Source organism: Pseudopodoces humilis, chromosome 1, assembly GCF_049639895.1.
Source record: "Pseudopodoces humilis isolate 2021_Gansu_Grassland_sample_001 chromosome 1, ASM4963989v1, whole genome shotgun sequence".
Classification (NCBI taxonomy): Eukaryota; Metazoa; Chordata; class Aves; order Passeriformes; family Paridae; genus Pseudopodoces; species Pseudopodoces humilis.
This window is the reverse complement of record NC_142200.1, coordinates 105,208,726-105,221,854: the sequence shown is the minus strand read 5'-3', so window position 1 is coordinate 105,221,854 and position 13,129 is coordinate 105,208,726. Positions and strand designations below refer to the sequence as shown.

General features: G+C 47.3%; 1 protein-coding gene across 1 annotated transcript in view; it reads left to right on the top strand.

Moving 5' to 3' along the window:
• Positions 1-8,587: 8,587 nt before the first annotated feature.
• EEPD1 (endonuclease/exonuclease/phosphatase family domain containing 1) overlaps positions 8,588-13,129 on the top strand; it is a 61,765-nt gene continuing 57,223 nt past the window's right edge. The window contains exon 1 of the mRNA XM_088064164.1: positions 8,588-9,517. Within this exon, the coding sequence (XP_087920290.1) occupies positions 8,664-9,517 (854 nt within the window). The 5' untranslated portion in view covers positions 8,588-8,663. The remainder of the gene's footprint in view (positions 9,518-13,129) is intronic.

Sequence of the window (13,129 nt, the reverse complement as noted above, 5' to 3'; positions counted from 1 at the left end):
TCCCCCTCTCTTGCTCTCAAAGCCAGTCTTAAAGGTGCAGAACTTAATATATAACATAAACCAGACTATTGGGGATACCAGTATCATAAAGTCACCCCAGGACACCATACTGTCTACGCTAGTAGAAGTAACAATGGCAAGCAGTGAAATGCAATATAAAAAGCTGCAGGGGAAAAAATAAATAGTAGGAGTGAATGATTTGGTTTGGTGAAAATCAGTCTCCCCACCCGTGTGCAGCGTGGAGGTGACAGTGTATGTAACAACAACTGCTTGTATGACAGGTAAGTCATACCTGGCAAATCTAATGGTGCAAGAGGTGAACTGTGTGCAGGCAGCTTCATGACTTTGCCAAGGCAATGCTGGATGTCAGGCAGACCAAGGGAATTGGCATATCCAAAGTAGGTACCTGGCACTCTGAAGCCCAAGACACTAGCCCATGGAACACCACCATGGAGTCAGCCCTTAGTGTTAATCCTAAGTGCAGAGTGAGTTCTCATCCAGTTTGGGATGGCAATATGGTACATAAACTGAAGAAGCAGCAGTTGTCTTCCCAAAGATGTTTGATTGCCACAGTCTGCATGTGTGCATGCACAGTAAGAAAGTCAGAGTCAGCAACAGGCACTTCTGGGATGGGCCTTAGTCAGCTTTAGTGAGTCATGGATGTCTCCGAGTTTGACTCCACTGAGTGTCCCGTCATCCTTCTGTCCTGTATTAGCAGTCATGCAGGTGGGTTGCCAGCATTCCCTGATGTCACTTGGTAGGTATCAGGATAGGGATGCCCAGCCCCTTGCAGTGCCAGGTGACAAGAACATCCCCTGAGTCACAGGAGGAGCACCCCATGTCCTGTAGCTGCATAGGTTAAAGGAGACATACTCCGTGATTAACACAGGAAGAATGTGGCTCGTTTACTGGCTGGCAAGAATGTGTGTGTGTGACATGGCTATATGTGGTGTGAAATCAGAATTAATCAATTGCATGCTTCAGAACACTTGTGAGAAGGATGACAACCAGATTTCAGGATACCTAGCGAGATTACCCTTGAAGCAGGAGGTGCTGGAGCCATTCCTGAACCACAGCAAAGTCTAAGAATTCATCACAGGAAAAACAGACATCCCACAATACCCAGAACAGGGTTTGCAGAGAAGTGACAGCCAACCAATATGTGCTGTGTTGTTTTTGTGGTGACTCATGGTGGTGAGAACACACCAGGTGAGCAGGAATGAACGGCCTGCAGAGTGTGGGGAACTCAGGCTCTGACATAATGCCAAAGCTTGTGTAATGTGGCAACAGCTATTTTTCCTCATGTCTCTTCAAACTTTGGAAAAGTCTCTCCAGAACATATGTTATTTGGTTAGAACAAGGTTTGGAGCTGTGGATGTGACCTCAGACAAAACTTCACACACAGTAAAAAGAATACTCTAACATCTTATGTCCTTTAAGCCCTTATTTAGGCAGCAAATTCTTCCCCCCAGACTATGCAAGCTTCATTCCTGTCCAACAGAACTTCATAGTTCCTGTGTTTCCAATACTTAGAGCACATATTACTTGGCATAAGCAAGGACTGGGATCTAGCCTTAAAACAGTAAGCACTTCAGGGCTGTGGGGTTTGTTTTGGAAGATCTCTTTGGCTTTTGCAATGTGTATAACATCTGGCAGCAATTCACCAATACTTTGGCATGGTGGCTCTAAGCACCATGCTCTTGACGGCAACTGTGTCAGTGCATAGCTATCTTCCTAATCATGGTGTTGGGGTTTGTGAGATAAGCTAGAAACAGACTTCTGTCTCTATTTAATGGGCCACCCTGCTGACTCTTATTTACATTTTTGAGCCTTTCCTGCCCCATCTGTGGCTCAGGTATTCTCAGTTTGAATGGATGATGTTGATTTCTCCTCCCTAGGTCTCTACCAAAATTAATCTCATCAGTTTTGGAATGTCCTTCTGACCTGTGCAGACTGTTTTGAATTTTGATCCTACCCACTCAAGTCCTTGCAGGCTTTCTAACTCCACCCACAAGCTTTGTAAGTATATGCTCTTCCACACCCTCTGTCATTAATCAGCTGTTTCTGTCCTATCCTTCAAGTCAGTCGTCCCATCAAAGAAAAAAGTGAGTTTGGTATAGCCATGCTGGTAGGGATTTTTGAACATCTAATTACCTTCCAAGAATTTAAAAACCTTATTTGTGCCAGGGTCTTTCCAGGGATCAAAGCTAGGTTTAATGGGTCCTTCAGTTTGGTTTTAATTAGCATAGTGCTGTTCAGTTCCAGATGCTCAGGAGCTTGCTTGTCCTCTACTGGTCCAGTATTGCTCAGATGCTCTGCGGCCCATTCCCCAGATGCAGCTGACCTGAGCTCACCTGTCTCCTCCAAGCAGCCATCCTACAAGGACCTGTTCCTAGAGGAAGAACTCTATACTGTCCTGCTGTTCTTCCTCCTTCACGCTTTCATTTCAATAAACCTGGCTCTGAGATGGAGAATCACACCAACAGTGCAGGCAACTCCTGCTCGCCTAAATCAGCAGAGCAGCCTTTTGAATTTTTCTGGTCATTTTCCTTTGTCTTCATGGGAATTGGAGCAAACCTTCACTGAAGGTGTTGTAATAACTAGGCAACTTGTGCTGCTTGTCAGGGAGGCTCCTCAGTGAAGTTCAAAGTCTGCTGGGAGTGGTTGAAGCCATTAAACCATTTTAATTGTTGGTGCAGGACTTGAAATGGGAGAGACAGATTTTCTCAAGAGAGCATTGCAGAGATGCTCATTTACGCAATGTACTATGTTTTGTGTGAAAAGTCTTAATCAAAACATTTTCTGTTTCATAAACCAATGACCTGATCCTCAAAAGAGCTCTAGTTTTATACTGGGGCTCTATCCTCTGCAGATCTCCTCTGAGAATTTGGGACTAAGGGAAAGTTTGACTGTACTTCGTGGTTTATTTTCTTCTTAGCAAACAGAAATTTATACATGAAGGGGAAAAGACAGGAAACAAACATGGCACAAGTAAACCACACAGAGACCTGACTGACCCCTCCTTAGATCTGAGAAAATTAGGAAAATTAAGACCCTGTGTTTTGCATATTTGAATAATTTTAGGGTCTGAAATACAACTGTTCAAGGAGTAGAGACTAACTTCTTATCTTTTTATAACAAAAAAAACTCCCCACCAAACCCAAAAAACAAACTAAAAGCAAACCCCCCAAACAGCAGAAGTTATAAGTAATATATAATTCTGGGCAGAATTGCAGTGGCTTCTACAGTAACTGCAGAATCACTGAGTTAAAAAGCTGTATGCATGAGTTAACTAATGGTCACGAAACTCTTTGAAAAGTAAAACATAAACATGAAATGGATTTTTTACACATTTCTCTAAAATCTGTTAACAAGAAAATTAATTATGGTAACCTAGTAACTACAAGTAAAGGACTTAAATAAAATTACAAATTATGCAAAACAGTAATTTATTCAGTTGAGAGGCTGGCAGTCCAACTCCTGATGACCAAAGTGCTGTGTGAAGTGACAGAAGCTATACTGAACAACCCTTTCCAGCATATTGGTTTATTTTTTCTCTTCTCCTGCTTGGTCGTCAAGGTACCTAAAATCTCATTGCCTGTATCTTTTCCACAAAAATCCACTTGATGCTTGCCTTTGGGTGGAACCACAGAAAGCTTGCCCTGGGTGAGAGCTTAGGTACCTGGCTCACGAGTCACCAATTCTGAGTCTCCCCCATGCCAGATTCAAACAGAAGTGATTTGTGGGCATGTTTACTGGAGGCTTGATGGACTAGACCTCAAAGAAAACAATAGCTGGGTCACAGCTCCACCACATCCCGTGTTTCTCATCTGGGAAGTTCAGGAGATGCCACCACTGGAGGCCTGGAGTAGGCAAGCTTCTGTAAGCGTTGCCTCGATGTGTCAGCCTGGGGTCAAGGAAGGACTAGATTCTTTTAGTTCTTCTCTATCCTTGTGACCCAAGGGGCATCTGAGTCACCTCAGATATGGGGCCTGAGAATCAAATCCCCCTTGCCATCTACAGAAACTGGAAAATGCATCCCATGCTCTGCTGGGGAATATCTTCTCTAGCTTGGGCTCCTCTTGTTTCCCTCTAGGATGAACTGTCCTACTGTGCCCTGGTGAGCTACTGGTTGAGACCTCCTCTGGAAGGGAGAGGTCTGGGTTTCAGACTCAACCCCAAGGCAAGTGAAGCCCTAATCAAGGTATGAGGATGACTCACTTCTGCTCACCCTTCTGACTGTATTTCTCTGTAGGATGTGACACCCGTAACCTGGCAACACAGCAATGGTGACATCACTTTTTTTTGCAACAAGTTAGGCAGCTATATTGAATGCCTTACAGGAAAAAGAGCTCACATCATAGACACTGGATTCCCAAGGAAAAGCTCATGTGATTGTGTGCTCTGCTACTCTGCCCATCATCCCTTCCCCAGGGATTTTATTAGAGTGGGCTAATTTGAAGCAGATTTGACAAAGGTTAAATGTCTCAAAAAATAAAAAGTTTCTAAAAAAGCCACAAATATTGTATAGACATGCAGAACAGAGATATCCAGATTAGTGACCCCACTGAGAGACTAATGGAGACTCAGTGCTATTAATAAAGACCAGAAAATTGAAAAAGGAAAAGAGCCATCAAGAATCAGACTTTGTAAGTCCCACCGCTCATGAAACTGCTAACTCCTACTTGTTATTACTTGTCTTCATAAAAACACTGCCTGTCTTCTCCCTCGGGCATCTGTTACAAGTGTTACTGAAGATGTCCTTGTAGAAAGAAAACAATTATTTTAATGCCTCCTTTAAATAAGAATACAGGCACTGAAGTTGCCTTTTCGAGCCCTTGCCTGTTAAGAGCCCAGTGCAGCAGGTCTGAAACCACTGGCCTTAAAAGCCTGATTGCCAAGGCCCCCAAGGCTGTGTGAGAGCTGGAAAAGGTGCTGCTATCACATGATGGGCTGGTAGGAACTGCAGTTTCTGCCTGAAGACTGAAGGTAAACTCTATGTTTTTCTGTTGAGTAACATCTTCTAGCTCCTTCTGTCTCTCATCATAAAATGCAGTTTATTTGTTTAGAGCCTCTGCATTGTAGATGAGGGATGTTAAAAAGTGTAAAAATAGATCAATAGATTCTTTTAGGGCCATCTTAAAATGCTAAGAAGTTAGCCTTTAAAATCTGTTGTCCTGTAGGCTGACTTTTTGCATCAATTATGCCAAAAGACATTGTTCACCAGTACCTGCTCCCACTCCATCAGGTTCAAGCACTTCCATATCATCCTTCAACATTGCATTTATAGGCCTGAAGTACTGCAGAAACTCCTTCAGATGGAAAAGGTTTGGTTTTGTTCTTTCCTCTTCGAAAAGTTCCTGCAGGGGAGAGCCGTCTGAGACCTCCAGAGCTGGCAGGCAGGTGACACAACCCTTCCCCTGCATTTCTCATGTGGCCAGCTGCTTGCCCTGGTGCCACTCAGCCGCCCATAAACCTCTTTTACTACCAGTTTAGGGGTACAGTATGTGAGATGTTCAGTTTAGGAGGGCTGTAGAAAGTGGCAAAGCCAATTCAAGATCAACGAACGGCCACTGGGCAATGATAAAACCATTGTTCTCCAAAGCTCCGTGCTTTGCAACACTGTCCAGAGAAACACAAAAAGACACACACCCTCAGAGCAGTGAAACTCAATTTTGCTGTCACTGAGAGGTTTCTAAGCCAGCTGCTCAGTAGGCAGCAAGCTGCGGATCCTGAGGAATAAGCCACCCACGGTGTCTCAGAGCCCTCTAAACCTGTTGGGGCTGACAGAGATTCAGGAATCCTGGATTCATGGCCCCTTGCCAGGATAGGTGCCAAGCAGACCAGGGAGGCTACCTGCCAGCCAGTGATCACCAGGAGACCACGATCAATCCATTCCTTCTTGAGTAAATTTACATACACCGAGCTCAGGATTGGAACAAAGATAAAATCTAGTATCTACTTGGGTTTCACGAGATTTATTTTCTGTTGCCTACACTGGCTGTCAATAATTTTGCCATTGTTTTTTCAATAATTTACTGACTGAACTTAATCTTTATCTTTCTCAGATTAATGGATTGCCTAACACTGATGTCAGACCAGTTGATTAATCTTTTTTTTGTTTGTTTTCTGTTTAACTTTTCAAGATATGAACAAACCCTGTATCCTTTCACATCTTTTGGTGCTTTCCTGAAATATGCCAAAGGTTGACTCAGATCTCAGCAAGCTTCCTTTAACTGTCAACATGAACAAAAAATGCACGTATGGGGGTATGGGGCTAATGGAATGATAACTCCCTCATTGTTGTGTTGTCGTGTTGTCCCCCCCCCATTTCACATTAGCATGAGGTCATACTCAGGATTAGGTGATGGGACACTTGTTGCAGCCCTCTGAGCTCTGCTTCCTCAGCTGCAACTAGTCTCACAGGTTATTTTGGTGCTGGAGACACCAAAATTTTGGAAAATTCAAGAAATGTTGAGTAGGTGCTGTCAACAAAAACTGCTGGACAAAAGGGACATCTGCTTTCTTTCTGAAGATGCTCCCGCCTTTTTTTCTGAAACACAGAAAACCTAGTGCTGCAATGTAGGTGATGCCTCAGATGGATTTTGGGGCTTTTCAGCTTCAAAACTTAGCCAGTAAGCCTGGATCAATGCATAGCAACCTGCTGTAGGAAGCAAAAGAGTGTGTTCTCCATTGAGACAACAGCTTGTGGAGCTATTACTGTAATGATACTGCCTCGTAAAGAATACTCATTTCAATGGTTAATTGCTTTCAGCTCTGTGCTGGTATGGTCCCATCCGGAACAGGCCCAGCATGACTTCTGCTGCATTGGCCGCTGCTATCACAGCGCACAGAGCACTCTCCAGCAGACAGGGAAGCATTTAATCACCTAAGCGAGCACTTTCTCTGCTCCAGCAGTCAGCAGAAAGCCAATGCCCTAATGCAGCCGGTGCCCTAATGCAGCCAGTGCCGTTCCCGTAACGAGAATTTGCTAGCTCCACTGCTAAGGAGAACAGAAGGGAAATGTGTGATGCGCAGCAGAGTATCCAGAGCCACTGTTAAAGCACCCGTGTGGTCTGAGAGCCTGGTAAAGCCTGCTGCAGCCTGTACTCCCTTAAGCACATCACATTCTCCTTCTCAAAGAAGCTGAATAAATTTAACTTTTTATATCAGGTGGACCCAAATAATTTCCATTAGCTTGCCATGAAAAGTACGTGCACAAGCTGCTATTGCAAGTGGTTTCATTTTCATTACAGGACCAACCAAGAGTCTTGATGTTGAAAACACACATGTACCATATTCTGTGCAGCTAAAAGAAATACACAGAGAGAGACTGTCAGCACAAGGCAGCATCAGGGTGCATAGCTGACATCTGCAATCATATGTTTGCTCTTTCTTCCAATTCCCCCTTCTTTTCAATTACACCCACCAATTATATTTCGATTCATTGACATTGCAGTCAGTCCTGTGTGGGCACAGTCAAGCTAGTTTCAAATGAGCTAATTTGGCTACAGATAGCATTGCAGACAATGCAGCATGGGACTGGATGCAGTAGAAATGGGGTAAATATTTCAGTGGCTTCACCAAAATGGGCAGTGGTGGGCTGCTGTGTCTCTCAGGGCATGAACAAACTATGTGAAATCTAGCCGAGGCACACGGGCAATACATAGCCACGATTTCGGAACAGAACGAGGTTACTCTTAGGGAAGGGCTAGGCATGCTGCAGACCACCACCCCGGCTGAGACAGACCTAGTATACAGACCTAAAGTGTCCAAAAGCATCATTCTGGGGAGAGTTCCAGTTTGTTCAGCACTCTCGCAATTGCTTGAGATGTTTAAAAAATAAAATAAAATAAAAGGAAAATAAAAGGAAAATAAAAACTGCAGACTTTACCCCGACGTAAAGTCGTGACAGCAGGAGCACAGAACCAGTGGAGATGACTGATGGGGCTTTCACGAGGTCTGAAAACACACCTATGCCCCACCAGCTGCAGATAGACGAGCTCAGAGAACTCCTGGGACAGTAATGCTGCAGGGAGCGTCTAAACACCTGAGACCTCAGCGTCTTTCACCTGGGGCCGGAAAAAGCCTGCCCTCAGCGGCCAGGCGACAGCACCGGGGCCGTTCGTAGTCCCGCTGCGCCCAGGCGGGAAGGAGGAGGTCACTTCTCCTCCTCCCGCACGCCCCCGGCGGGCGCTGGAGCGGTGCCCCGGTGGCGGAGGGCCGGGCCGGGCCGGGCCGGTGCCCGCGGGGCTCGGGCGGGGGGGGGCGCGGAGCGGGTGCCGCCCGGGGGGCGGTGGCGGCGGCGGCGGCCCCGCCTCGCCCGGCCGAGGGGCGGGGGCTCCCGCAGAGCTACTACTACCGCGGCGGGGCGCGGGGCAGCGGCGAGCGCTGGGGCCGGAGCGGGGCCGGCCGGGCTGCGGAGGTTCCTCCGGCGCCGGGGAGCGGCGGTGCTCGAGGAGGAAGAGGAGGAAGGGCGCGGGGGCCCCTCGGCGGGGCGCAGGGTTCCGCTGAGCGGGCGTGTGCGGCGGCCGGGGTCTGTGGGCAGCTGCCCCGCCGCCGCCCGCCCCTTGCCGGCCTCCCGCCGAGGTCCATGAGTCGCGGGCGGGCAGCGCACCGCGCCCGCTCCCCCGGCTCCGGCAGCGGCCCGTGGCGGCGGTGAGATGGGGGGCAGCCTGGGCTGCCACCGCTCCATCCCCCGCGACCCGGCCGACCTGTGCCACAGCCGCAAGTTCAGCGCGGCGTGCAACTTCAGCAACATCCTCGTCAACCAGGAGAGGCTCAACATCAACACGGCCACGGAGGAGGAGCTGATGACCCTGCCCGGGGTCACCCGAGTGGTGGCCCAGAACATCGTGGAGTACCGCGAGTACATCGGCGGCTTCAAGAAAGTGGAGGACCTGGCGCTGGTGAGCGGGGTGGGGGCGGCCAAGCTGGAGCAGGTGAAGTTCGAGATCTGCGTGAGCAGCAAGGGCAGCTCGGCGCAGCACTCGCCCAGCTCCCTGCGCAAGGACCCGGCCTCTGAGCACCACCTGTCCGCCACCAAGATCAACATCAATACCGCCACCCCGGCACAGCTCATGAGCATCCGTGGCATCACTGAGAAGATCGCCAACAGCATCGTGGACTACCGTAAAGAGCACGGGCCCTTCAAAAGTATCGAGGACCTGGTGAGGATGGACTGCATCAATTCCTCCTTTCTGGACAAAATCAGGCACCAGATTTTTGCAGAGCGCTCCAGGCCCCCTTCAACAAACACCAATGGTGGCCTCAGCTTCATGACCAAGCCTCACCCCAGCCCCACCTCTCTAAGCCTCCAGAGCGAGGACTTGGACTTTCCTCCGGGGGGTCCAACCCAGATCATATCCACTCGCCCCTCTGTGGAGATGTTTGGGGGGGTGAGAGATGGCAGACCCGTCTTAAGGGTGGCTACTTGGAACCTGCAAAGCTGCTCCATCGAGAAGGCCAACAACCCAGGCGTGCGGGAGGTCGTGTGCATGACGCTGCTGGAGAACAGGTAAGAGGCAGCACCTGATCTGCAGGCCCAGCTCCACACAGGATTGTAGGCTTTGAGGTTTGGGTGCTGTGGAGTCTTGCTGTGTGATCCTAGTGGGACTCACTCCTTCCCAGGATTACTAAATGTTTCCCACTTCTTGCATGAAACCTTGTTTGAGTCATAACTGGGACTGTAGTGGCTGTCCCTCGATCCAGCTGCTGTAAGCCTCGATAGGCAGTGGAGCTCCTGAGGAGGTGTGTGTGTACACACAGCTGTGCAGGGGAGACTGGGCTGTTAATGGTTGGTCAAGGATTGTTTCTCCATTAAGAGCCTTTTGGACGTGTCACGGAGAGCTGCCTTTCCTGCCAGAAGCTGGGGGGCAGTAGCAGGGGAAGGGCTGTGTAACAGGTGTGGAATGCCACAGCTCGTCCCGCAAGGGTGACACAGCTTGTTAATGAGTGGTCATGGGGCACCTGAGCTGGAGGGACTGCTCATCCTTGGGGGAGTGAGACATGGAGCACCTGCCTGGGGAGGCAGTGCTGTTCTTGTGCCAGGCTTTGTGCCCTGACTGCACTGAGCAAGCTAAGCTCACTTGGTCGTGTGGCCAACAGGATGGTACCGCAGGTGTTAATGAAACGCTTAGAGTCTGGGTTTTGTTTTTTGTCTGTAATTGAGCAAGGGTGCTGGGGGCGTCTGTTTTACTAAACTTTCTGCTGGACCACAGAAATGCAGATTGCAATAACTCTTGAAATAACTTTGAAATAACTCTAGCCCTTTACTCTTCATGTGTCAAATCTGTCCCAGCTGATTTGCCATTTAGTTTACAACAGAGGTAAGGTAACTTCTTTCTCTGTCTACCATTCAGACTTCCAGCAGGAAATAAGTAGGGGCAGGGGACTCTCTGGCTTCTGTGAAAGGGATGTTGTGGGGAGGGGAAGCACTGATGAGCTGTTATATCTGTCCTTTTCCAATAATATGCTGAATAACAGCTCTTGTCGGTGTGGTTGCAGAGGTCAGGCATATGAGCAGGATGGTGACAGTGATATGAGATCCTGTGCTGCAGTACAGTATTTGTGGCCAGGGTTACCTCTGCTGTGCACTGCTGGGGAGCCTGATGCTCCCACATAGGAAACATCTGTCATCTCATCTCACAGCCACCACTGTTTGATGCCCAAAATGAAGATGATATTGAGGGTTATTGAGATGTTATGCTGATGGCTTCAGCCTAACATTATCAGTATTCTGCTTCACTAGTTCAGGTATCCTGTGCTTCCCCCTTTGTCTTCTCTCCCTCTCTCTCTGGCTCTTTTTTTTTTTTTTTCTTTAAGCAGCAGCTGGTTGGCTAGAGTGGAGCTTATGGGGAAAGAAACTCAGATTATCACTAGTCTCAGAATAATTTTAATAACACAGTTTTGGAAGAAAAGTGACTTTGGTGATTTATTTCTGTTTTTTACATACATATATAAAGGTTTTTAAGGCCTTCATCCAGTAAAGTGTTAGCTGTCAGTTCTGCAACTTCAGCATTTTGGGGGGGAAAAAGCTCCAAACAAGATGGCCCACCTATTACAAAAAAGCAGGGAGATGTAGTGGCTTATAAAACAAAGCTGCCTTAGTCCAAGCTGGCCACTGTGTATGCAGAACGTGGTGCTAGAAGTTTGTTTTATTCTTGCCCTTAGACTGCATGATGCTTAGTTTCTGTCCAGTTTAACCAACAGGCACTTAGTTGTGCTGGGTGCTGTGAAATGTCTCCTGGCTACTTTGAAGTTTCAAAGGAGCCTGACAGAAGCACTTGTTTTTGTTCTGTTTTATTGCACATATCTGTGTCATCAATCACACAGGGTGAGTACGATGCAATGGTTTTCTGTATTTGATCCAATTTGTGATAACGTGAGAAGCTGGAAAGAAATGAGAGTGATGTGTATCCACAGACAAGCCTGCAAAACTTTCCTGGGAAAATAAACGTGGGAACAGAAAACAGCAATGCTGTGCAGGAAAAAAAAATACATGTTGGGGAAAGCCGTACTCAGTAACTCAGGGAAGAATTTCCTCTTGATTGTGTGAGTATTGCTGGGGTCAGTGGAGCTCTGCACCTGTAAAACAGCCTCAGCTGAGGCCAGAAAATGCCTTCATTCTGCTTTTGAGCTCCACGGTCTCCCTCCCAGCTCTGGGAATGGACAGAATGCCTTGCAAACTAATCTTTGCCCAGGTAAATCAACTTCAGTAGATAGTCAGCTGGAGAAATTCACTTCTTGCTTCTCCAAGCAAGAATATATCACTGCACAGGGCTCACCAGCACTTCAGCCTCACAAAATCCATGGGTGTGTTTTCAAGGTGCTCTGTGGGTGTCCCACATGTGTTGCTCAAGTCCCCAGCTATGACCCAAGCTGGAGGTGGATCTGAAGGCTGTTTGGGTGGCGGTAGGTGCTCTCGTGAGCTGTGCTAATGGGCATCTGCTTGCTGCTGCCCTTATGTGCATAAATAAGAGAGTTCCTTCCTGCTGGTCCCTTATAGTCAGTGGTGGTCTGGGGTAGTCCAGGGTGCTCTCAGGAGCTGGAGTACAGTCTTGTTGCAGTACCAGGAGCTGCCTCACCTGGTTTCTTAAGTCCAGAAATGCAGCACAGCAAGTCAAGAAGATTAGTAAAACTGTGTAAAGGGAAGCAGAGAATCTGAGTTTTACATATTGGGGATTTTTATGCCAGTTAAAAGGCTTGCGTTGGGCTTTGCCTTGGGGTTTGATTTTAAAAAAAATTTTGGTTGGTTGGTTGAGGTGGTTTTTTTTGTTTGTTTGTTTTTTAATGACCTGGTCACAGCAAGTAACTTTAAAACCCCTTGGGCTTGTTCTTTCAGGTGTTAACAACAGGGAAAAGTACTGCTTCTTTCCAGGTGGGGCTAGAAGGCTAAGCTCCTCCTGTCTTCGAGCCCTTTGCATTGAGGGAACACTCGAGCAGGAAGGAAAGAGGGCCAGACTTTAATTCAAATGAAACAAAAAGTAAGAAAATGTAATTTTGTAACCTGCTGAAGGGAGGAGAGGAAAAAAAAAAACTAATTCAAGGTCTTCACGCTTGTTCCCAGAAGTGCTAAATTTCTGAAAAGCAGTGAAGGGAATGTACACTAAATCAGTAAGCATGACTACTACTCCTAAGCTATTTTGAAATTCATTGCTGTAGTGCAAAAATAATGAAATACAGCAAGGTCCTCACCCTCTTTTCTCATATTACAAGGATCTATGTTTATCACAGTGTTTGAAGTGAAGGAGCGAGGTGTTTTCATTCAGAGGACTACAGGGTAATTTTAGAAGAGCTTAACTCGATGAACAAGGAGGCATGACACATAATTGGATTGAAGTATCAAGTCTGGGGTGAATTTGCTCAAACCCGTGGTGTTTCTTGCAGGTGTTGTTCAGAAAATCTGAGATTTATTGACAGAGTCAGAGCTGTCTCTGGGGATGCAGGTCATCCCCTCTATCTGACCCTCACGTCCTCCCCATTCTCAGGGGGAATGAGGGAACCAACTGCTTCTTCTCACTGAAAAAGTAAAGAAAAATGTAGGATAAGGGCAGCATGATCAGAAGGGTAAGTTCAGGTCAAAGGCAACAAGTGTTTTTGTGGAAAATAAGTAGGCCCATGTTTCCAA